This window comes from Canis lupus, chromosome 1 (genome assembly GCF_011100685.1).
Source record: "Canis lupus familiaris isolate Mischka breed German Shepherd chromosome 1, alternate assembly UU_Cfam_GSD_1.0, whole genome shotgun sequence".
In the NCBI taxonomy this organism is placed as follows: Eukaryota; Metazoa; Chordata; class Mammalia; order Carnivora; family Canidae; genus Canis; species Canis lupus.
In genome coordinates, this window is record NC_049222.1 from 119819906 (window position 1) to 119845185 (window position 25280).

General features: G+C 48.3%; 1 protein-coding gene across 7 annotated transcripts in view; it reads right to left on the reverse strand.

Moving 5' to 3' along the window:
• The window catches only part of WDR88 (WD repeat domain 88), a 45531-nt gene that overhangs the window by 13146 nt on the left and 7105 nt on the right, over positions 1-25280 (reverse strand). For 6 of the 7 annotated variants that reach the window (XR_005354802.1, XM_038529454.1, XM_038529453.1 and 3 more), the window contains exons 2-8: positions 18342-18452; positions 13498-13586; positions 12492-12555; positions 10865-11003; positions 9813-9942; positions 2799-2986; positions 1189-1271 (exon numbers count right to left, since the gene is read on the reverse strand). Coding sequence is in view for 6 of the 7 variants with exons in the window: in XM_038529454.1 (XP_038385382.1) it covers positions 1189-1271; positions 2799-2986; positions 9813-9942; positions 10865-11003; positions 12492-12555; positions 13498-13586; positions 18342-18452 (804 nt within the window). In the remaining variant the exon portion in view is untranslated. Of the gene's footprint in view, positions 1-1188; positions 1272-2798; positions 2987-7225; positions 7327-9812; positions 9943-10864; positions 11004-12491; positions 12556-13497; positions 13587-18341; positions 18453-25280 lie in introns of all 7 variants that reach the window. The other variant, XM_038529455.1, reaches the window with a different exon arrangement.

A 25280-nucleotide genomic window follows, 5' to 3' on the forward strand; every position in this document is an offset into this window, starting at 1 on the left:
CTAAAAAACAGAGTCGGGCCCCCGGGGATGCACACATTTAGGAGCTGCTCACTGTGCCTCCCTGGTGGCACCGATGACATCTAAGGTGGAACGGGAAGGGTAAAGGTGGTTGATGCAAGTGTGCATTCTGGCACTGTGTGTGTGTGTGTTAAATGGTACTGTCTGAAGTGTCTAGCAGGAACGTGGGGCAGGGGTGGGCGGGGGCGGGGGTCGATGACTATATTCCCAGCTGGTCCAGAGGCCTCTTGCAGGCTCTTGTTTGCGTTCTTTGAGGCCCTCCTGGTGCGGGGGCTTTTGCTTCAAGTCACTGCAAACCTATCCGCTGCAGCCAGACGAAGCAAATGGGGGGTGGTTTTCCTCTGGTAAAAGGGAGCTCAGCAGGGAGGTACCACTGTGGGTTCAGACACTTACTGAGGTCTTTTAAGGGACTTTTTAACACGGGGAGGTTGAATGCTCAGCTTTAAGCCATTTATTTGCAGTGATGTGAACTCCCTTTGGCCCCCCCAGAACCCCTGCAGAACAGCACTCGAGACAGACCCGGCCTGGGAGCCCAAATGTTGTGGTGATCAAGGGGACACAGTCTACGTTGGGGCCACGGGGACAGAGGGGCCTGAGTGGTGGAGGCAAGCATTCGCAGCCAGACCACGAGATCACAAGACCAGGGAGGATGCGGGACCTCGGGCGAGCGGGCCAGGCGCTCACCGAGGCCCAGCTGAAGCCAGCCCTGGGCCCGCCTACCGTCTGCACTCTTGCAGTGTCAGACTCCATCCCCTCGTTAGAGCCACTTTGCTTTTTGTCTCCTCTAATTGGAGGCAGAAGCACTGGGTGGGTCGCCATCACTTTGGAGCCCACACTTTTCCACCTCTGAGTTTCTGCATTTGCTGTTCCCTCTGCCTAGAACACCCTTCCCCCATTCACCCGGTCTTTCCTTACCATCGAGTTCTCAGCTCAAGTGCCACCTTCTCCAAGAAGCCCTCCCTGCCCACCCTCTGTGGATTAGTCCTTGGGGTCTGTTGCTATCACATCACCCTGTTGTGATTTCTTGTCAGTGATCTGCTTGTTGGTTCCTCGTCAGTTCTGCACAGAGGTGTCAGCTCCAGTGGGCGCCTCTAGGCCTGTCTCACCGGCTGCTGTATCCCCAGCACCCAGCACCCCACCTGACCCTCTACCTGGTACTGCCATCGATACCTTCAAGGAGAGCTTCCGGTAGCCTTCTCCTACATCCCAGATGGCCACGGTCCTGTCGAACCCTCCAGACACGAGAAAAGAGGCTAGGACACAAAATGACAGAGTTTCAGGGGGTGGTGGGGGTGGCGGGAGGGAGGGGGGATTCATCCTCCCCAGCCAAGCGCCTCCTCCCTCCGCGAGGTCAAAGCAGGCTGAGAGGTTGCATTTGTGAGGTGCCACCGTGGTTGGCTCCGAGGACACCCCAGCCCCTTCCTGGGGCAGCTCCATGACCCCCAGCCCGTCACAGCCAATTCCCAGTACTCAGGGCTGTGACGATCCGTGAAGCCAGCGGTACGTGACCTGGTTCGGGGTCTGTTTCTGTTGAAACCCGCTCTCTTTGATCCGGACTGTGTGTCCATCACCATGAAGTGCGTGCCCTTCAGGGCTCCAGCTGCCGCCCCCCCCCCCTCCCGGGCCGACCCCCCGCACCCGGCGGGCTCGGGGCTCCGTAAGCAGCAGGAGCAGCAACCCACGCCACAACATGCAAAACGACTGGGCACCACAGAGGCCGCAGAAGGGACGCTTTACAAGAAGAGAGCTGAAACAAGAAGACGGGGCGCCGCCCAGCTCTGCGGCAGGCAGCCTGCAGCTTGGCCCGGGTCCACGGGCCCTGCGGCCTCCCGCCGGCGCCGCACCTGCTGATTTCAGGGTCACGGGTAAATTTTACCCAGGATGCTAATGCACAAATGTGCAATGTGAGGATAGTGCTGGTTGACCGTAGGCAGCCCCGAACCCCCCAAAGTGCAAGGACGGACACTGGTGGGAGCCCTCATAACGGGGCCTGACTCACACAGAGGCCACCGGGGGAGAGAAGTTGTTCAAAAGCGCCCCAGCATTTCGCCAGCCAGGCTCTGGTTGCTTCTGTGCTGGCTGGGGGCCCCTGAAACACACACAGAGCGAACCCCACTCCTGACGATGGAGGAGGAGTAAAGCCACCGGGTCCTGAGTGTCGGGAGCAGTCGCTTCCCTCGCCGAGGCTAGTGGCCCGAGGGCGCTTCCCGTCATCACCCGTTGGCATTCCCGACCCTTCATTTGGCAACAGCGCCCCGATTTCCCACGGGGAAAGTCCCTGTGGTTGGAGGGTAAACTCCGATGGGGGGGGGGGAGCTCGATCCTAGCCAATCAGAGGCCTCCCCTGCTAAAGTGATTGGCTCAGAGGTGGGTGTGTCCCAAGCTGAGCCAATGAAAAACTTCCATGGGACTTGTGCTGGGAGCATCTTAAAGATGGTTCGCTCTTCCCAGGACTGGCTCCCTGACAGCATTGTCTGGTGTCTGGACCCAGCCACACCTGAACTGAGACCTGCCCTTGGACTTTCCCATTATGGGGGTGAACAGCTATCTTTGGCCGCTAAGCCACAGTAAGCTGAGTCTCTGTTACTTGCACATTTCTGCCTGTGAATGTCCCTTTCGGTTTTTGTTCTTTTTTTGTTTGAAAATAAATCCACCCTCGCCATTGGCATCATTAAAAATTGCCTGTCCACCCTACGGAAAACCCGTGTGAGTGGAACGTGAAGAGAGCCACCCCCAGCATTCCCACAGGTGTGAAATCTTTCCACGGGTTAATTACTCACTGTCTCTGGAAAAGTGGCAGGAGCTCACAGAACCTTCATGGCCCTGCATTAGAGTCACACAGGCTCCAGAGTTTCGAAACTCCCCTGTGTGCACATTCCATATTTTTAAGGTTTTATCCCAAGAGCTTGTACATAGGAAATGGCCACTGACGGTGAAACAGCAGTTTGATATTGCACTGGAATGAGCCCTGAAACACAGATGGAAGGGTGCACACATTAGCACTTCATGCCTGGAGGATGTGAGGACACACCCAGGATGACGGGCACTGTAGCTGATCCCCTATGACCGAATGGACATCATTCCTTCCATCTCTGCCTACCGTGGTCCAGATCTTTTTTTTTTTTTCCAAGTTTTTATTTAAATCCTAGTTAGTCAACATCCAGTGTAATATTGGTTTCAGGAGTCGAATTTAGTGATTCCTCATTTATATACAACACCCAGTTCTCAACACAACAAGCGCCCTCCTTAGAACTACCCATCACCCATTTAGCCCATCCCCCACCCACCTCCCTCCATCAACCTTCAGTTTAAGAGTCTCATATGGTTTGCTTCCCTCTTTCTCTCTCTTTTCCCCCCTTCCTCTGTGTTCATCTGTTTTGCCTCCTAAATTCCACATGAGTGAAGTCCTATGGTATTTGTCTTTTGCTGACTTACTTCACTTAGCATAATACACTCTGGCTCCATCCACGTCATTGCAAATGGCAAGAGTTCATTCTTTTTGATGGCTGAGTAATATTCCATTATGTATATGTTACCATGGTCCAGATCTTAATTGCTCTGACTGTGCCACACTATCCCAGGATTTCTCAATCATGGTTATATTGACATTTTGTGCCACTCACAATTCTTTGCGGTAGGGGGTTGCCCTGTACATCGTGGGATGTTTAGCAGCAACCCTGGGTTCTACCCACTAGATGCCAGTAGTCCTGACACCTAGCTGTGACAACTAAAAATGTCTCCAGACATTGGAAAATTGTCCACTGGGGGCGGAGGGCAAAATTGCCCCTGATTGAGAACCACGGCACTACTTAGAGCTACCTCACCCTTGAGAAAAAAGAGCGTCAGAAAATCCGTTAGTGGTGGTCAAAAGAATAATGTTAGGTTTGGTACTGTGACCACACTTAATAGGTGGGCTTCTCCTGCTCACCCTCTGCCTCATTTCTCTCCGAGACGTGGGGGCTTGGCTCCTTCTACCCGGTACTCCTGCCCCAGCCCTCTCTTACCACACCCTCCTACTTCCCTTCCCAACTACTCCCTCTCTCCTCATCTGTATTCAGTGTAATTAAAGCATAGCTTAATGCTGTGTGTTCAATTAAGTTTTGAGTCATCCATTCTCAATTTTTATGTCTCTTTTTATGACAGAAAAAAAAATCCCAGAACTTTGCTATTTTTGTTTTCTTTGTGATCCTCAAAGTATTTTCCCTGTGAATTTCATCTTCTGTTATAAACAGCTTTCAAGAGAACCTATAAACATAAATGAGCATCTCTGAGTAGTCTGGATCATAAAATCAATCATTTTACTTGAAAGCAGGCTTGGAAAAAACTTTTTTCTAGAGCTCAGGTCAGAGTTTTGGATTCTGTTTCAGTTCTTTGTAATGCACAGACTGAGTAAGAGCAAAGGAGAAGAAACGTCAATGTCCCAGGGGTGTCCAGGGTAAAATTTTCCAAATTCCTGTGGCTGTTAGGCTAAGAGCTATCCCAGCATTCACTGGAGATGGATAAAAAGCCTTCCCCAGAATCCAAACACTGTTGTTGGGATTTAAGCCAGCGCTATCTCTATTTTCCAGGATGGGGTTCTCATTTCAAATAAATTCCACTTCTCATAAGAGACTGTTGTACTTAGTACAAAAGTTTGAGGAAAGAGCTTACATTGTACCTGTTTCTGGACAGGTATAGGGAGAATCAATGCACTTCTCCCTATACCTCCTGCTAAGAGCAGTCGACAATCCTGGGCATTTAGAAAGCAAAGAGGAGACTAGAAAAGATGGAGACAAAAAGGCAGACCAGCAAGATATCTTGGGACCCAAGAATGGTGTGCTGGGAGTCCCTAGAGTTTATTTTTCTTCATATATCCTGTAGTGAAAAGCCTGTAACCCCCAAAACAATGGGGACCATAAAAAGGCCCTCAAGAAAAGCCTGTTCTCCCTAACCAAATGGATAGCTGAGCAAGATGGAAAACCTTTAGACACTACCCACCATATTCCAGCCAAACATCTCAGGAAAACCTGCCTCCCATCCCACCCAGGTCAGCAAGGGCCAAGACGGGAGCCTAGAATGCCGTGTTTGCTAGGCTCTGCTTAAGTGGCCTGCGAGGACAGGCTTTAAGACTGAGTATTGGGGCGCCTGGGTGCCTCAGTGGTTGAGTGTCTGCCTTTAGCTCAGGGTGTGATCCTAGAGTCCCAGGATCGAGTCCTGCATCAGGCTCCCCACATAGAGCCTGCTTCTCCCTCTGCCTTTGTCTCTGCCTCTGTGTGTCTCTCAAGAATGAATAAATAAAATCTTTTTAAAAATACGACTATTTCCTAATGTAATTAATACACAACGTCCATGACACAAAAGAAAAATCACTCATCATACTCAGAGCCAGGAAAATCTCATTGTGAATGAGAAGATAATCAACAGATCCCCAACAATGAGATGACACAGACATTAGAATTATCTGACAAGGATTTTTAAGCAGTCACCATAAAATACTTCGACAAGTATAATCATGCTTGAAACAAATGAAAAAATAGAAAGCCTCAGTGAAGACATAGATGTGACAAAGGACCAAATGGAAACTTCAGAACTGAAAAATATGATATCCAAAATTAAATATTCAATGAAATGGACAGAGGAAAGAATCAGTAAATATCAAAACAGACAATATAAATTAAACAGTCCAAAAAATAGACTGGGGAAAAAAAACCTGAAAGACTTGTGGGACTATAACACAAGATCTGAAATTTGTGTCATCAGAGTTCCAGAGGAAAAGTAGGTATCGCTGAAAAAGTAATCAGAGACTATATCTGAAATCTTACCAAATATGGCAAAAGACATAAACCTATAGATTCAAAAAGCCATCTGAAACTAAAGTAGGGGGACACCTTGGGTAACTCAGTGGTTGAGCATCTACCTTCGGCTCAGGGCGTGATCCCAGAGTCCCGGGATCAAGTCCCACATCAGGCTCCCTGCAGGGAGCCTGCTTCTCCCTCTGCCTGTGTGTCTGCCTCTCTGTGTCTCTCATGAATAAATAAGTAAAATCTAAAAAACAAAACAAAACAAACAAACAAAAAAACTAAAGTAGGATAAACCCAAAGAAATCTACACCCTGACACATCATAATTAAACTTCAAATACAACACTTGACCTCTAGGTTATGAGTTCGAGCCCCCATGTTGGGGGTAGAGATTATGTTTTTAAAATGAAATTAAATACATAAACTTCTGATAACTTAAAACAGAGAAAAAAAATCTTGAAAGCAGCAGGAGAGAAATGGCACCTTACCTTGGGGAAAAACAATTTGAATGGCGGTGGATTCTTCATCAGAAACCATTAAGATGAGAAGTGACAGGACAGATTTTAAATAATGAAAGAAGCAAACCTGTCAACCCCAGTTTTTATATCCAGCAACAATATCCTTTAGGAATGAAGGAGGGGTGCTTGGGTGGGTAAGTGTCCCACTCTTGATTTTGGATCAGGTCGTGATCTCAGTGTTGTGAGATCGAGCCCTGCGTGGGGCTTGCACTGGGCATGGAGTCTGAGATTCTCCCTCCTCCTCTCCTTCTGCCCCTCCCCCCTCCTCTCTCCCTCAACCCCTCCCCCCACCTGTGCATGCACTCTCTTGGAAGAAAGGAAAAAAGGAAAAAAGGAAAGAAAGGAGAAAGGAAAGAAAGGAAAGGAAGAGAAAGGAAGAGAAAGGAAGAAAGGAAGAAAGGAAGAAAGAAAGAAAGAAAGAAAGAAAGAAAGAAAGAAAGAAAGAAAGAAAGAAAAGAAAGAAGGGAAGGGAGGGAGGGAGGGAGGGAGGGAGGGAGGGAGGGAGGGAGGGAGGGAGGAAGGAAAAATCAAGACATTTTCTGAATAGAGAGCTCTAAGAATTTGTTGCTCTCAGAAGTACCCTCAAAGAATAGCTGAAAGGAATTGTTCTAGACAGAAAGGAAGTGGTGAAATAAGGAAAACTGGAACATCAGAAAGGAAGAACATAAGCGAAAGTATGGGTAAATACAATAGACTTCTTGAGTTTTCTAAATTGTGCTTGACGTTTGAAATCCACCCCCCAAAATCATTTATTTATGTTCATTCTTTTTTTTTATGTTTACTTCTTGCAAGCTTCCAAATCCATTAAGATGATGAATTTTGAAAATCCTCCAGCTCTATAATTGACAGGACCCAGGGAAAAATTAAAATGCAAGGCGCTGGTTCCTTAAAAAGCCACGTATAGCATTACCATCTGATCCGGAGGTCCGCTCCTAGGCCAAAAGAACTGAAGGTGGGGACTTGAACCGATACCCGTCTGCTGATGTTCTTGGAAACACTGTTCACAATGGTCTGAGGACAGAAGCAACTCAAGGGTCACTCGACAGATGAGCACATCAACGGAATGTGGTTGATCCATACGACGGAATATCATTAGGTCATAAAAAGGAATGAACTTTCTTATAGATGCTACATGGGTGAACTTTGCAAGCAGTGTGCTGAGTGAAATAAGCCAGACACGAAAGAGCAAATTATGTACGATGGCATTTGTATGGAACATCCAGCCTAGGCAAATTCCCAGAGGCAGAGGGTAGAACAGAGGTTACTAGGCTCTGGGGTTGGAGGGAGTGGGGGTTATGGTTTAGTGGACACAGAGTTCCTGCTTGGGTAATGAAAGGGTTTTGGAAATAGACAGTGGTGATGGTTGCACAATACTGTAAATGTCATTAGTGCCAGGGATTAACTTTAAAATGGTTAAAATGAGGGGCACTTGGGTAGCTTTGTTGGTTAAGCATCCGACTCTTGGTTTCTGCTCAGGGTGCCATCTCAGGGTGGAGAGATCAAGCCTTGTGTCAGCTCCACACTCAAGCTTGAGATTCTCTCCCTCTCCCTGTGGTCCTCCCTGATGCACTCTCTAAAATAAATAAACAAATCTTTTTTAAAAATGGTCAAAATGAAATTTTACGTTGTTGGGACACCTGGGTGGCTCAGCAGTTGAGTGTCTGCCTTCAGCTCAGGGCATGATCCTGAGGCCCCGGGATCAAGTCCCATATCGGGCTCCCTGCATGGAGCCTACTTCTCCCTCTGCCTGTGTCTCTGCCTCAGTCTCTCTCTCTCTCTCTCTGTGTCTCCCATGAATAAATAAAATCTTTTAAAAAAAGGAAAAGTTTACATTTGTATATTAGTTTTGCTGAAATTTAAAACATAATGTGATATCCTCCAAACCACTGAACTGTTCACTTGAAATGTGCGCGTTCTCTGATGTGTGAATTATCTCTCAATAAAGCTGCCAAGAGAGAATGGAAGACAGGCAGGAAGGAGGAAAAGTGGGAAGCGCATGACCATGAGGCAGGTAAGAGAGATTGTTCACTAGAGATCCTTTCGCTTTTTAATTTTGTTCCGTGTTTCACGTTTTGCCTTTTCAAAGAGTAATTTAGAGGGGGCACCCGGGTGGCTCAGCGGTGTAGCGTCTGCCTTCAGCCCAGGGCATGACCCCGGGGTCCTGGGATCGAGTCCCGCGTCGGGCTACCCGCATGGAGCCTGCTTCTCCCTCTGCCTGTGTCTCTGCCTCTCTCTCTCTCTCTGTGCCTCTCATGAATGAATAAATAAAATCTTTTTTTTTAAAGTAACTTACATATTTTCGAAATAAAAACACACAAAGCCCCTTGTTCAAAAACTAAGAATTTCGGGACATTGACAGCAGAGCATGAAATCCCGTGTGGGTAACTCCATGGTGGGGGGGCCCTGGGTAACTCCAGAGGCTGCAGGCCATGAAGCCAGCCCTGTCATGTGGCACCTAGAACCTCTGCCTCTGAAAGCTACATTTCCTTTTTTTTTTTTTTAAAGATTTTGATTTTATTTTTATTATTATTTTTTTAGATTTTATTTATTTACTCATGAGGACACACATACACACAGAGAGAGAGAGAGAGAGAAGCAGGCTCCATGCAGGGAGCCCGACATGGGACTCGATCCCGGGCCTCCAGGATCACACCCTGGACTGAAAGCAGTGCCAAACCGCTGAGCCACCCAGGCTGCCCCTGAAAGCTACATTTCCAAAAATAAAAAATAAAAATCACACATTTGGGTTGATTGGAAATACCAATACACACTTTGCTTATCTCCCCTTCCATCCCCGTGGGGAAAACAGCGCAGTGGACTGTGACGCTTGCCCACCGCTGGAACTGTGACCACCTCTGTGGCCCGCACCCCTCGCTACCCTAGGGAGGTGGCCGCCGGCACCCCCCATCCGGGTGGCTCTGGGAGTCCCTCTCAGTAACAGAGCTTGTGTGGCCCCAGCCAAGGACCTGCCTGTGCTAACCTGCTCAGACCACACCTGTGCTCCGTTTGCAGGTGCAGAACGTAAGGTCCAAGGTCACTCGGGATAGGTACCTGCGCCCTCTTAATCCCTGGCCAGATCCCCAGGGGCCAGCAGGGCTCGTGACAGTGCTGCAGGCAGGGTGACGGGGCACAGGTGCCTGCTGGAGAGGACCGGCCCGCTCGGGGCAGCCACCTGCCTTGTAATCCTCACATGGCCCTGGATTATCACATCTTACCACTTCACAGAAGATGCTGGAAATTCATGTTTGGGAGGCAGGAGGGGACCCCTGTGCCGTGTGTCCCAGGGTTGGCTCACATGGAAACAAATGCCCCTGAGCCAGGCTCATGCTGTGCCCCCAGCTGCCTCTCTCCTTCACCTTTCCAGCTCCGGCCTCCTCTGAGCCCTGGGACCAAGCCAGGGGATGCCCCGCGCGGCGACCAGGTCGCTGAGGGCATGCAGGCCGAGCCAGGGGGTGCGCCGAGGGCCCTCCCCGCCTCAGGATTGGGCCCCTCCTCACTTGGTGATGCTGAGCAGCGTGGCCTGGGACGCAAGATCCCAGATCTTGATGTTTTTGTCCAGGGAGACAGAAGCCACCTTCTGGCTGTCGGAGTCGAAGCAGCACGCGGTGAGAGAGCGGGCGTGATGATCTGCGGCACAGGGAAAGCAGCTGGTCACCCAGCATTCCGGCCCCGCATTTCACTGGGGACTCTTGCCCAGACGTCTTCCCGGGGGGCCAGCCACGTGCCAGGCTCAGACCGAGAAGCACAGCTGACCCGCTCCCTGTCCCCGCAGAGCTTCCCGTCCAACGGGGACGGCCTGGTGCCAGCAACCATCCACAGCACACAGGGGGCCACACAGCGGGGGGGAGGGGGGCTGTAGGTCACGGCTCCCGGCCCCGCAGAAGGTTGGCCCTGCCCTGAGAGGTCGAGGAGTGGCCCCCAAAGTCAGCAGGAGATACAGAGTAGGAAGAGGGCCCCCCAGCAGCAGGAGCAGCACGTGCAAAGGCCCGGAGGTGGGCCAGAGCGTGTGCAGGAGTGTGGTGTGCCACTAAACCCTGGAGCATGAGAGCAGGTGGAGTGTGAGGTGACCCAGGAAGGAGAGGTGCTGGCCGTGGGGCAGCACCCGTGTCACAGGTCCGTGCTCAGCAGCAGAAACAGAAGGTACACATGGGAGGGGGCTTCGGGCGTGCGAACACACACACATGGTATGCACACTCTCTCGGAGGTCAGGAAGGCCATCCAGTGATGTGTCATTAAGAACAGACATCCCGGGATCCCTGGGGGGCTCAGCGGTTTAGCTCCTGCCTTTGGCCTAGGGCGTGACCCCGGGGTCCCAGGATCGAGTCCCGCATCGGGCTCCCTGCAAGGAGCCTGCTTCTCCCTCTGCCTGTCTCCGCCTCTCTCTGTGTGTCGCTCATGAATAAACAAATAAAATCTTAAAAGAAAAAAAAAAAAAAAGAAAAGAAAGGAAGGAAAGAAGGCAGGCAGGCAGGCAGGCCACTGTCAGTCAAGTGACAAGAGGCTATTGCCCCGGCAGGTGGAACAGAGCGGGGAGCCCGTGCAGACTCACTTTTGACGTAGGACACGGTGGTGGCAGTTTCCGCATCTGTTATACAGATTCCGCGGTCCACGTCCAAGGCCGAGACCACGTACTTGCCGTCGGGAGAAAGCTTACAGGAGGCTATGAAGGTTTTGTGTTTGATCTTCCACTGAATGGGGCAACAATCAAAAGGTTGTTTTCTCTCTAGCCCCGCCGTCCAGGCGAACTTTCTGTGATGATGGAAACGCCCCATCTGTGCACCGTCCAGTCCGTGAGCCTCTGGCTGCGCATGGCCTCTGAGTCCTCGTAATGGGCCAGGGCAGCCAAGGAGCCCAATTTCAAAGTTGGTTTCCTTTCACCTAGTTTGACTAGTAGATGTAGTTAGCGAGGCTGTGCCCAGGCCAGAGCGACGAGGCCAAGTAGAGCACCTGGCAGGACGGGCAGCGCAGTTCTGGCAACGGCCAACTTTCCTCCTACCCAGTTCAGTAAACGGGGGTTCGTTAAGTACCTCCCTGCGCCTCGCACCACAGATGAGACCCTGCAGCCCAGGCCCTCAGGTCACTCACTGTCCCCTTGGAGTGGCTGGCACCCGACCTCGGGGAGGGGACAACAAGCCGATCAACGTTCCAGGAAAGGAGGGCCTCTCTGTATGTTACTGTTACAGTATTGGCACTGTCACCGTTTTAAAGTAAGCCTACAGGGACACCCGGGTGACACAGGGGTTGGACGCCTGCCTTCAGCCCAGGGCATGACCCCGGGGTCCCAGGATCAAGTCCCGCAGCAGGTTCCCTGCAGGGAGCTGCTTCTCCCTCTGCCCATGTCTCTGCCTCTCTCTCTCTCTCTCTGTGTCTCTCATGAATAAATAAATAAAATCTTTTTTTAAAAAAATAGTGAAACACAGCCTGATATCTATGCATCCCTGAAAAAGGATGACACGGATGTAACCCTACCCACCATTTATTTTTGAGTGAAAACAGAGTCAAGATCCAGAAAAGATGCACAGAAGGACACTGGGCTGTTAGCAGCACATACTCACCTGTGCTCAGAGGGAAATGCACACAGATGTAGGAAAAGAGATGCCAAGGTATTGACTATAATTTCTGGGCTCCTTACAGTGAATATAAACTGCTCTTTGCAGTGAGAAGAAAAGAGGAGAAAGGGGAGGTGATGAGGAGCTCCCTGGGGAGCCTCCCCAAACCCCGACAGAACCAGGGCTGCCTGGGCAAGGGACAGACAGACGGAGTGTCAGCCTGGTCCCTGATGGACTGGACAGATGGATGGACGGAGGCCCCTCCAGGCTGCTGCAGAGAGGCCGCTCCCCAGAACACTCGTGGTGTTTTGACCACGTGGTCTTTGTCCCATCGAATCCCAACACCCCACAGGGCGGGTCTCTGATCCTATGCACTTCCCTGAGCCTGGAATGCCGTGCCCTCTCCGCCCCCTCTCGTGTATCCAGTCCTTCCAGCCAAAGCCCTCCCTTGCCTGCCCCAAGAAGCTCTCTTTCCCAATGCCCGACCTCCATCACCCAGTGTCCCTGAGAAAATTCTCCTCTTCTGAGAGCCTGGTTTCCCTTCCTACCCCCAGGGGCCTGGCCCAAGCCTCCCCCCCCAAGATGCCCAGTCAAGACCTCGCTGCGTGCTAGGGGGGCCACACTCACCAGCAGCTTGCCTGTCTCAAGGTCCCAAGCCCTCACCGCTTTGTCGTGGGACGCTGTGACAAATCTGCCAAGAAAATGATCCAGACAGTTATAGCTATGGGTTCTATGAAAAAAGAAAAAAAAAAAAACATAGAAAATCTCTCTAATTTAGGACCAAGATTGTACGTAAATACCCAAATTTTTCTCAAGATGCTCCCCAAGCCCCCTCCATGCTCCTCCCTGGACACGGATGGAACCTAACGCCAAGGCACCGCTGCCCGCCGTTGCTAAGTCCCCCCGCCACCCAGGGAGCTTCTCCCACATTCGGGGCATTAATGGGACCGTTCCCTTCTGCAAACGACCGTCTTCTGCTGAGGAGATACATGCGGCTCACACGGACCGACCCCTTCCTTCTCTGCTCACCTGTCTGTTTTACAGAAACACTTGGGCAGCTCCCTTTGTTCTGGAATGTTTTCTTGGACGCTTAGCAACACAGCAGCCATGTGCCTTTGTACATAACACTGTACGTGTACCGCCCACCCGTTGCGTGTTTCCACGGCCCTCAGTGCCCCCCCCCCCCCCCCCCCGTGTGAGATGAATTCCCACCCAAGTCTTTCTTAGCTTTGTAGTAGCTGTGGGGGGGGGGGGGGGGGGGGCGGGGAGGGGCGGGAAGCTCCAGCAAATCTATTATCATGCAAAGCCCTTGTGTCCTATTGAAAACGAGGAGCTCCAGCCAAGGCCTCCCAGGGGGGGGGGGCACCCCTGGGCCTCCAACTCCCCTGTGAGATGCCACCTGGGCCTCCAGCGCCAGGGCCCCTTGCCATGTAGCAGGCCACTGGGGGGCCACGGAAAGGCAGGTCCACGAAGGAAAGGCAGACTGCAGCCTCGATGCGTGCTGTCTTTTTAGCACTTTATGTTTTCAAAGAGCGGTCACGTCCCCTTGACGCTCACACAGAACGTGGACACCTTGGGGACACAGGTGGGAGCCAGAGGCCGCCCGCCCAGGGCGAGGCGCGGGGAAGGTCACCTTCTGCTGTCGGCCGTCACGCTGCAGTCTAAGACAGGAGCTTTGGGCCTGTGCTCAAAATCCCGGACCACCGAGCCATCCACAGCATCCTCGGAGCAACGGGGGACAGGGGGCAGGAGGCCGCTGAGCAGCCGGTGGAGCACAGCCAAGTGCGACAACCCACGGGCCCCTCAACCCTCGCTCCACCCCAAAGGCCACAAGGGCTTCCTGGCCTCCCCAAGTGTGGGGTCCCTGGAGAGCGCCCCCTCCAGGGCACCAGCACAGCCCAGACCAGGCCACTCTGCGGGCAGCGCTGCTGACAGTTCTGTCCATCTCTACTGGATGAAGAGGCTTTGCAGGATCCAGCAAGAGCTCTCAAGAACTTCTTACAAGTCCACACCCCTTGCACACCTGGGTGGCTCAGGTCATGAACCTGGGGTCCTGGGATCGAGCCCTGCGTCAGGCTCCACACTCAGCGTAGACTCGGCTTGAGAGCTTTCTCCTGCTGCCCCTCCCTGTGCTCTCTCTCTCTCTCTCTCAGATAAATAAATCAGATCTTAAAAAAGAAAAAATTCACACCCTTCGACCCAGCACCTCTGCTCCGAGGGGTCTCTCCTAACGAACTGAGGTCAAAGGCTTGTGCGTGGGAAGGTTCACCACGTGTTCGGGAGGACAGCAGACACGCTGGCACTGGCCACCTCGAGGCAGCAGGTGAACCAAACGCCGGCACCGGGGCGACAGCGGGGTGACAGCCACTGCGAGCGAGCTGGCCCTTAGTACCTAGAGAATGTGCCGAGATCGACGCCAGGGAATAACTCAATAAGATGAAGGGAATGAGGTGAAGAGAATAAAACACAGTGCCAAAGTGAAAAGTGCCCGCTGCGGCAGAGATGAAGTATTTCCAGTTAGAAATGTGCCAAGAGCTTTTCAGGATAAGCTGGGGTGGAAAAGTCCCCTTGGAAAACGGGTGGCTGGTAAGACAATGAATTCCTAGAAAGCTCTTGGGTAAGAATGCGGTGCCCCGGGCTCAGGAGCTTCTGGCCGAGCCAGGCGGGCCTGTGACGGCACAGACCACTCCGCGTTAGGAGCCCAATCGTGCTGGGTGGGGTGGGAAGGACCCTGTGTCAGGGGTCCCCAAGACCGCCCCCCAGGCTGGGTGATTCTCCAGGACCCACAGACAGACCCACAGCTGAGCTGTATTACAGCAAAGGACAGAGCAAAATCAGCAAAGGGAAAGGAGCCTGGGGTGGAGCCCAGAGGAGACCGGGGGCGGGAGGGGGGGGCAGGCAAGCTTCCAAGAGTCTCTCCCAGGGGGACATACGGGACACGACTAATTCCTCCAGCCACCTGTGACGTGTCTTCTACTGGGTAGATGTGCCCGAGCCTTGGGGCCCAGGGTTTTTTGGGGGATTTTCTCATGTACACCAAAATGCAGACTCCCAGAAGGAAAGCAGGTGCTCAGCATAAACCACATGGCTTATGCCGCAGTCTGGGTATGCTGAGCCCCCTTTATCTCTTAGTGGATTGCAGGACACCATGGGTCAGTCCAGCTCCCAGATGCTGGCCAATGCCATCCTCGCTGGTGGCCTCAGATCCGCCAGGTGAACTCTTTTCTGCACGACCCAGGCCCTCAACCCTCCTTCCCTAAGACATCAAAGAGTGGGGTCACGTTTGGGTAGCACAGCAGGCCCTGATCAGCAGTATGAGGGGACAGCAGGAATCCAAGGAGGAGCTCACCAGGACAGGACACATCCATACTGCGAGCCTGGACTCACAAGTCTAGTGGCTTTGGAGGAAAGAACCGGTCCGGGCAGCCTGCGATCCGGCCTCCCTGGCTCGTGCTCCAGCACGAACACAGAACTAAGAAAACCATCGCTGTGGGGCCCAGAACCGCAGTCTGCGGGGAGCCCACCCCCGGGCCGGCTAAGGGCAGCCCTGGAAAGGAACTGCCACCAGGGATCCTGGGCATCTTCAGCATCTGATAGTGACACCTTATGGCCAAGAGAAGGAACAGCGCCCGCAGAGGAGCACCCTCCAGAACAGGTGCACTGCTGTCAAGGAATCCCTCCACAGGAGATGGATGGCAAACAAGCCAGATTCTGTTAGCAAATTTCAGAGGCAGTGGAAATGTCTCTGTTTTGTATTGAATGTTTCTTTTTTAAAAAAGGTTTTATTTATTTATTCATGGGAGACGCAGAGAGAGGCAGACACAGGCAGAGGGAGAAGCAGGCTCCCTGCAGGGAAACCAATGAGAGACTCAATCCCAGGACCCCGGAATCACACCCTGAACCAAAGGCAGATGCTCAACCGCTGAGCCACCCAGGTGTCCCTGTATTGAATATTTCTTGAAATAAATAAGTGAAAGACGCTCCCCCTTCACCTGGCACTTGGAGCCAGGAACCCCTCTGTGGACTCAGATAATTCAAGGCAGGGGTGCTGGTCAGACCTTAAATGAATGGGAAAGAGTGGCTCCAACGAATAGTTGGGAAAATAGGGAAATGTGACAATATCCCCAGGCCAAGCTTATCACAGTTATATAAACAGTGTTCCTTTATGGTCTCAATTTTGTGAACCCATGTATACGTGGGAAAACAAGAAAAATAAACATATATTCCGACATTTTCACAGCACTTAGCTTCAGGGTCATGAAATGATGGCTCTCATTTCCTCTCTGTGCCGTGACAAAATCCACCAAAGTTGCTATTTCTTAATGACTGGAAGAGGCATGCTGATATCGTAGAGGGATATTAGGTGCAGAATTAAGAATGATTTTTTTCTGCAGGGCTCCTGGGGGAGCTCAGCTGGTTAAACATCTGACCCTTAGTTTCAGCTCAGGTCACGATCTGACCATTATGAGGCTGAATCCTGCTTCAGGCTCCACACTCAGCACGGAGTCTGCTTGAGACTCTTTCCCTCTGTCCCTTCCCCCTACCACTTTCTCTCAAAATAAAAAAAGATTTTCCCCCCAGCTTCTTCACACACGTATGGACTTTCCAAATCATTCACAGGGGTCCACAGCGAGGGTGAAGGGAACTTCCAAAAGATTAAATCAGATGCTTGGGCTCCAGGGGAGACCCAAGAGGAGGAGACAGGTGATGGGAAGTAACAGGAGTGGGGAGTGGAGGGAGAGGCAAAGGGACATTTTGGCCAAGATACTGCGACAGGAGAGGGCAGTATGCTGGGTAATGGCTGAGTCATCTCTCCAGGGAGTGCTCGGGAATGGCAGCTGTGCCAGGGCAGGGAGAGCCACAGGGGGAGCCAGCCAAAGGGCAAAATTGGGGAAAAAAGAACCAGGAGGAGGAAAGAGGACTTCTTGGAGGAAGTGCAATCAGCCAAGGTAGACAACTGGAGACTCTGGGCAGGGAGGGGTGCAGGGAGGGACCTGGAGAAAGTGGCACAAGCAGGCAAGGCCATGAGCAAGGCTGGTATCGGGACACTTGGAAAGGCCAAAGTGACCGCATCCTGGATACAGCAGCATGGACGAGGCAGCCAGGTCACTGTGGGGAACCAGGGACATCTCGGTGGATGGTCTCTCATTTTGGGACAGGAGAAAACAGGCAGATTTCCCTTTTTAGAGTCAAGAGCCTTTTGGCCCAAACAGATAGAAACCCTGTGAGTCCTTCTGTGAATTCAAACGGAGAGAAGAATGTGAGGGGGATCTGAGTTGGCCAAGCAGGATGCACATGGGGAAGCTGTCCTCTCCCTCCCCTGGGTGATGACAACCAGCAAAGTCCCCTCGCCCCTGGCTTCTCAGTCACCCCAGAAGTTTGGGAAAGGGTTTAAGGCTCCAGAAGGAGATCATGAGCCACAGCAGAGGTGAGGATGGATGCCTGTTAGAGCCAGGTACGGGCCAGGCAGGCCCGCCCCACGGTAGCCCCAGCATGCAGCTGGACCTGGGGAGTTTCAAGGAGGCCCAGGAGGTCATGTAACCACCCAGAGTCACACAGCTGAACCACTTGGACAACCCCCAAACCTTCCTGTCTAGTGTGCCTGGCCTTGGTACCCCCTGATGACACAGAAGATGACCTCTGTGGTCATCTGGAGAGTGAGGAGCTATATCCTTCACCTGAACCCAGGAACCAGCCCAGATTCAGGTTCTATTCCCTTCCCCCCCTGAAGCCAGAGGAGATGGCAAAATGCAGAATGGACTGTCGTCCCCCATGGGCCCAGCCCCAGCCACACAGCCATCTGTGGCCCAGCCCCTGATGGCCATTGCCATCTCCCATCTCCACTCCCTCATCACTCTCCCCTGACTGACCAGCAAAACCCCCGGACAGGCCTTCCAGCATCTGTGGGTTATGCCCAGTGGCTTTGGAAGAGTTCTCAGGGGTCACGTCTCAGCAACCTCATTTGCTCATCACACCCCTGTTCCTTGTACCACTGCTTCCTGCATGTTGGGGGCACTGACCCATGCTTAAGCCTGCCCTTCCCAACCACCCCTCATGGACAGGTCCCAGTCCTGGCCACTTCTCTGTCCACTGTGACCACTTAGGCTTGGCCAGACCATCTCTGGGGATGGAAGTGAATTTTCTAAAGTGGGGAGGAGACCCAAAGAGATGTCACAGGTCAGAGGTCCCAGGTAAGCTCTAGGCACAGCTGGACCTGTCCAACAAGAGATCCCCATTCCCCCTTCCCACTGTTTCCAAGTCAACAGGCTGGCAGCAACTACACTAAACCCATCTCTCTCCAGTGACTTGACACTAGGGCTGGACCCTCCCTGGGCTTCTCCTTATTGCATTTTGCTCAGAAAGTTCTCTCTGAATCTTTTGGATCCTTGAATATCTGGGGACTCAGTACTGGCGCACTCTCCACAAGATACATCCCCTCCTGGGATGTTGTCATTCCAGCTACACCAGGCCACCTACCCACAGCTTCACAGTACAGTCATAGGACCCACTGAGGAGCTTTGTGTCATCCACACAGAAGTTACAGGAAGTGACAATGTGCTGGTGTCCCTTCATAATTTTAAATGGGATCTGAAAAAAAGATTGAGTAAGTTCAGCAGGTTAGAAAACACAAGATTAATATCAAAACATCAATTGTCTTGTTATACACTTGGAATGAACACTCTGGGGGAAAAATTAAACAAAATCCATTTATAAAGGCATCAAAATAGAAATACATTTAACAAAAAAGTGCAAAACATATACACCGAAAGCCATAGAACATTGTTGGAAGAAATTTTAGAAGAACCAAATACATGGAAAAGCATCTCATATTCATGGATTCACTACTAGCTTACTGTTGTTAAGGTAACAATACCTTCCAGAATGATCTACAGATTCAGCAGCATCCCATCACTTTTCCAAAATTGACAAACTGATCCTAAAACTTATATGGCTACTAAACAAAAGCAAAATAGCTAAAACAACCCTGAAAAAGAATAAAGGTGGAGTACTCACAGTTCCCAATTTCAAAACTTACCACATACAAAAGGTGACAGGAATCAAGCATTATAGTACTGGCATAAGAACAGACATATAGATCGATGGAACAGAACTCAGGATCCAGAAATATGCCCTCATATTTTAGGTCAATTGCTTCCTTAACAAGGGTGCCAAACACTTAAAAATTGAGAGATTAAGATTAGTCTTTTCAACAGATCATGCTGAGGCAAATAAACTCTACCTGCAAAAGAATGAAGTTGGACCGCTGCCTCATGCCATCTACAAAGATTAACTCAAGACGCATCAAAAACCTAAATGTGAGAACTAAAACCACAAGGCTCTTGGAAGATCACATAGTTGTCAATCTTTGGGAACTTGGATTAGGCATTGGTTCCTTAGCTACGACACCACACACACAGGCCATAGGCAGCAACAGCAGCAATAATGTGAAACTGGGCATCATCAAAATTAAAAACTCTTACACTTCAGAAGGCAGCATCAGGAGGGTGAAAGAACAACCCACACAACAGAAGAAAACTTTTGCAAATCATGTATCAGATGAATGATTTGTTTTTTTTTTTTAAGATTTTATTTATTTATTTGAGAGAGAAAGAAAGAAAGAGAATGAGCAGTGGGGAGGGGCAGAGGGAGAGAGAGAAGCAAACTCGCCGCAGAGCAGGGAGCCCGACGTGGGGCTGGATCCCAGGACCCGGGATCAAGATTTAATCCACAGGCAGACGCTTAACTGACTGAACCACCCAGGTGCTCTCAGATGAGAGCTCTGTATCTAGAAGACATAACCAACACTCAAAATTCAACAATAAAAAAAAACTTGATTTTAAAATAGGCAAAATATCTGAATAGGCATTTCTCAAAAGAAGATATATGAATGAGCTCTAAGCACACGGAAATGTGCTCAATATCATTAGCCGTTAGGAAAATATAAATCAAATATAAATTGAGGGGTGCCTGGGTGGTTCAGTCGTTTGGGTGTTTCCCTTTGGCTCGGGTCATGATCTCCAGGTCCTGAGATGGAGCCCTGCGTCAGGCTCCCGGCTCAGCAGGGAGTCTGCTTCTCCCTCTCTGTCTATCCCCCTCTCTGCTCATACTTTCTCTCTCTCTCAAGTAAATAAATAAATAAAATTAAAAAAAAAAAAAAGACCATATAGGGACACCTGAATGGCTCAGCGGTTGAGTGTCTGCCTTCAGTTCAGGTCATGATCCCAGGATTCAGCATCGAGTCCCACATTGGGCTCCCTGCATGGAGCCTGCTTCTCCCTCTGCCTGTGTCTCTGCCTCTCTCTCTCTCTGTCTCTCTCTCTGTGTCTCTCATGAATAAATAAATAAATCTTTTTTTAAAAAGACCATATTGAGTTACCACCTCATACCCACTAGGATGTCTATAATCAAATAGTCAGATAATAACAAGTATTGGCAAGAACATAGAGGACTCAGAACTCTCACATGTGGCTGGTGGGAATGTAAAATGGTGCCTCCCTTTTGGAATATAGTTCAGTAATTCCTTAAAAAGTTAAAACATATGTGCTCATATCTGATCCAGCAACTTCACTGCTAGGTGTATACCTAACAGAAATGAAAACATATGTCCACACAAAAACTTGAATATGGGTGCTCATAGCAGTATTATCCGGAATAATTTAAAACAACAACAACAACAACAACAAAAGGAAACAATTCGAATATCCATCCACTGATGAATGAACAGAGAAAATGAGGCATATTCACACAATGAACTATTACTAGGGTAATACGAAAGGAATGAAAGACTTCTCATTTCTAGTCTGCCATGTAAGCAGCTTGGAAGCTACCACTCCATCTTCACAACAAATCAAGAGCCGAGCAAACTGAGAAACTGGTAACTATTCCTAGATTCTTAAGACAAGTGAGGTCACAGAGCTGACTGCTTCCCCCCCAAATTGGAGACCCAGGCAACTATAAGAAAACCCAAATTACAGAACAGAAATCCAGAAGCCGCAACCTCCATGGGAACCAGGCCCAGGAGAGGGAAACTTTGACCTATAACTGACAAATTGCTAGAGGCACAGTGTGGATACCTTTGAAAGTTAAAAACTCCAGGGGGACCCAAGTGTGAGGGGCCCTCACAGTTATGTCAGTATCACCTCCAATAGCTGACCTCGCCCTTACAGTGAATATTAGAGAAAAATCCCAGCTTCTGGCTAGGAGAAGGGGGAGAGGAAACATTCTGAAATATTCCGCAGCAGCATTTTGTTCTACTTAACAAGGTCTACTGTCAGGAGAAACTATTTAACCAGGACATAACCGGCTGGGGTTTTATTGGAGCCTCACTGACCCAAAATATCCAAACCCAGCCAGCTCTGGCCTTCCACATGGGAGAAAGGAAACACCAGCTCCGGCCACTGTAGCCATCCAATTCCACCTAACCTAAGGGTAGCACATGGGGGGTGGGTGCAGACTGGAAAGCTCGTATGAAGTTCACAATCCAGAGGCATAGGCCCCCCAGAAGACTGAGACCTAGTCGTAGGACTACAGACTTCTCCTCTCCGTCCTACACCTTAGCATCACATGACTAAAGGCTTATTTATGGTTGTTCCTTCTACCCAGCACATCATGTCTGGCTATCAAGAAAAAAAAAAAAAGAGGATGATCCTAAAAGGCAGAAAACATAGCTTGAAGAGAAAGCAGAAACATAACAACAAAACCAGACCCAGATATGGCAAGGATGTTGGAATTATCAGATTAGGAATTTAAAACACCTGTGGTTAATAGGCCAACAGCTCTAATGAACGTAGTACACAGTATGCAATGTAAGCAGAGAGATGAAGGTTCAGAGAAAGAACCAAAAAGAAGCTACAAATAAAAAACGCTGTGACAGATAAAGAGTATCTTTGATGTGTTCATTATTAGATTAGACATAGCTGAGGAAAGACTCTCCGAGCTTGAGGATGTATCAAGAGAAACCTCCAAAAAATAAAAAACAGAAAAAAAAAGACTTAAAGAAATGGAATAGAATATGCCAAAACCGTGGGACAACTACAAAAGTTTAATATATGCATAATAAAAATACCAGAAGGAGACAAGAGAATGGGAGAGAAATATTTGAAACAATAATCATTGAGAATTTCCCCCAAATTAATTTCAAATACCAAACCACAGATCCAAGGAGCTCAGAGAACACCAAACAGGATAAATGCAAAAAAAAAAAAGAAAAAAAAACTACAAAAAGTCAAAGATAAAAGGTCATTCCTGAAAGAAGCTAGAGGAAAACAATGCCTGATTGATAAAGGAGTAAAGATAAGCATCACATCCAACTTCTCAGAAACCATGCACACAAGAGACTATCATGAAACATTTAAGGTACTAGAAGGGGGAAAAAACCCCAGAAATTTGTATTCTTCAAAAGTGAAGGACAAATTTGTTTCTCAGACAAACAAAAATGGAGGAAACTTGTTACGAGTAAACTTGCCTTGCATGAAATGTTAAAGTTCTTTAGAGAGAAGGAAAATGAGAGGTCAGAAACTCAGATCTACACAAACCAAGGAGAGCACGCAAGAAAGAATAAGTGAAGGTAAAATAAAAACTTTGTTCTTAATTGATTTAACAGATAACAGTTTTTTTTCAAAATAATAGCTATAACATTATACATTATATATATTATTATAATAGCAATATGTTATATAATTAAAATTTAATTATGTATATTTTATATATGTGTGTGTATGTATATACATAATGAATGACAGCAATGATACAATGGACATGAGGGAGTAATTAGAAATATTTTGTTATTTTAAGTTACTGACACTACCCATGAAGTGGTATAGTGTTATTTGAAAGTGGATTTGAGATAACTATAAACATGTATTCAAATTCTTGGGCAACAACTAAGAAAAGCACACACACACAAAAAATATATCTGATATGCTAAGAAAGAGAAAATGGAATCACATGGAATACTCAATTAAAACTACAAAATGTGGAAGAATGGAAGACCAAAATAGAAGCAAAAAACAAGGGCAACAAACAGGGAACAGTAACAAACATGGCAGATATTAATCTAACTATATCAATAAGCACTTGGAATGGTATAAATGCACCAGTTAAGACAAAGATTGTCAGAGTGGATGATTAAACAGGACCCAAACAATAAGTTGTCTGCAAGAAACCCACATTAGATATAAAGACATAGAGATTAAAAGTAGGAGAACTGGGTGTCTCTGTTGGTTAAGCATCCAACTCTTGATTTTGGCTCAGGTCATGATCTCAGGGTCATGAGACAGAACCCCACATCAGGCTCCACACCCAGAGAGAGAATCACAAGGATTCTCCCTCTACCCCATACCCCTACTCACATTCATTCTCTCTCTAAAAAAAAAAAAAAGAAAAAAAGAAAAAAATATAGTAAATGGATGAGGGCGCCTGGGTGGCTTAGTTGGTTAAGTGTCTCACTCTTGATTTCAGCTCAGGTCGTGAAATCAAGTCCTGCATTGGGCTTCATGCTGGCGTGGAGCCTGCTTAAGATTCTCTCTCTCACATGAGAGACTCCTAACTCTGGGAAACGAACAAGGGGTAGTGGAAAGGGAGGTGGGTGAGGGGTTGGGATGATTGGGTGACAGGCACTGAGGGGGACACTTGACGGGATGAGCACTGGGTGATATGCTATATGTTGACAAATTGAACTCCAATAAAAATAATTAATTAATTTAAAAAAAGATTCTCTCTCTCTCCCTCTCCTTCTGCTCCTCCTCCCCAATCACTGTCTCTCTAAAACAAAACAAACAAACAAAAAAGTAAATGGATGGAGGAAAATAGATCATACTAACACTAATCAAAAGAAAGCAAGACTGGCCAAATTAATTTCAGGTGGAGCTGACTTCACAGTGAGAGAAGTTATCAGAGGTCGAAAGGGGCATTGCATAATGACAAAGGGGTCAATTCTCCAAGAAGACATAATAATCCTTAACATATATGTGCCCAACACCAGAGCATCAACTATGTGAGGCAACAGCTATTAAAACTGCAAAGAGGAATAGATGAGTCCACCATCATGGTTGGAGACTTCAGCATCCCTGTGAGGAAGACCTAGCAGGCAGAAAATTGTCAAGGACACAGTGGAACTCAACACCACCATCAGTCACCTGGATACAATGAAGATCTACAGACTACTTCATCCAACAACAGCAGAATAAACATTCTTCTCAAACTCACATGAAACATTTACCAAGACAGACCACACTCTAGGCCATAAAACACACCTTAACAAATTAAAAAACAACAACAACAACAACACAGAAATCATACAATGCTCTCAGAACACAATGGAATTAAATTAGAAATCAATAACAGAAAGATGATTGGAAAATACCAAAATACATGGAGACTAAACAACACACTTTTTTTTTTTCAATGTAGGCTCCATGTCCAGCATGGAATCCAATGCAGGGCTTGAACTCACCCCTGCATTGAGTTCAAGAGTCATTGAGATCAAGAGTCAGATGCTTAGCTGAGTCACTCAGGCACCTCTAAACAACATACTTCTAAATAACACATGGGTCAAAGAAGAAATCTCAAGAGAAGTTTTTAAATATTCCAAACTAGACAAAATTAAAATAAGACTTACCAAAATTTGTGGGATGCAAAGAAATAAGTGCTTAAAGGAATATTTATAACATAAAAATGCATATATAAAAAAGAAGGATCTAAAATCAATAATCTAAACCTGAGCTTTAGGAAAACAGAAAAAGAAGAGCAAATTAAATCCAAAGTATGCAGAAGAAAAGAAACAATGAGAATTAGAGCATAAATCAAAGAAATTGAAAGCAGGAAACTGACAGAGAAAATCAATGAACCCAAAAACTGTTCTTTAAAAAAGATCAATAAAATTGATAGGCTTCTAACTGGGCTAACTAAGAAAAAGAAAGAGATAACACAATACTAATATCAGAAATGAATATAGATCCTATGGATGTTAAAAAGATAATCAGGGCAGCCCGGATGGTTCAGCAGTTTAGTGCCGCCTACGGCCCAGGGTGTGATTTGGAGACCCGGGATCGAGTCCCACGTTGGGCTCCCTGCATGGGGCCTGCTTCTCCCTCTGCCTGTGTCTCTGCCTCTCTCTCTCTCTCTCTCTGTCTCTCATGAATAAATAAATAAAATCTTTAAAAAATAATAATAAAAATAAAAAAATAATCAAGGAATACTCTGAGCAACTCTATTTTCACAATTTTTTTTATTTTCACAAATTTAATCACCTGAAATGAAATGGACCAATTTCAAGTTTGAAATGAAATGTACTAATTCCTTGAAAGATGCAATTTGGCAAAAGTCACACAAGAGAAAATAGACAATCTGAATAGTCATTTATCTAACAAAGAAATTGAAATAGTAACTAATTACCTTCCAAAACAGAAAGCTCCA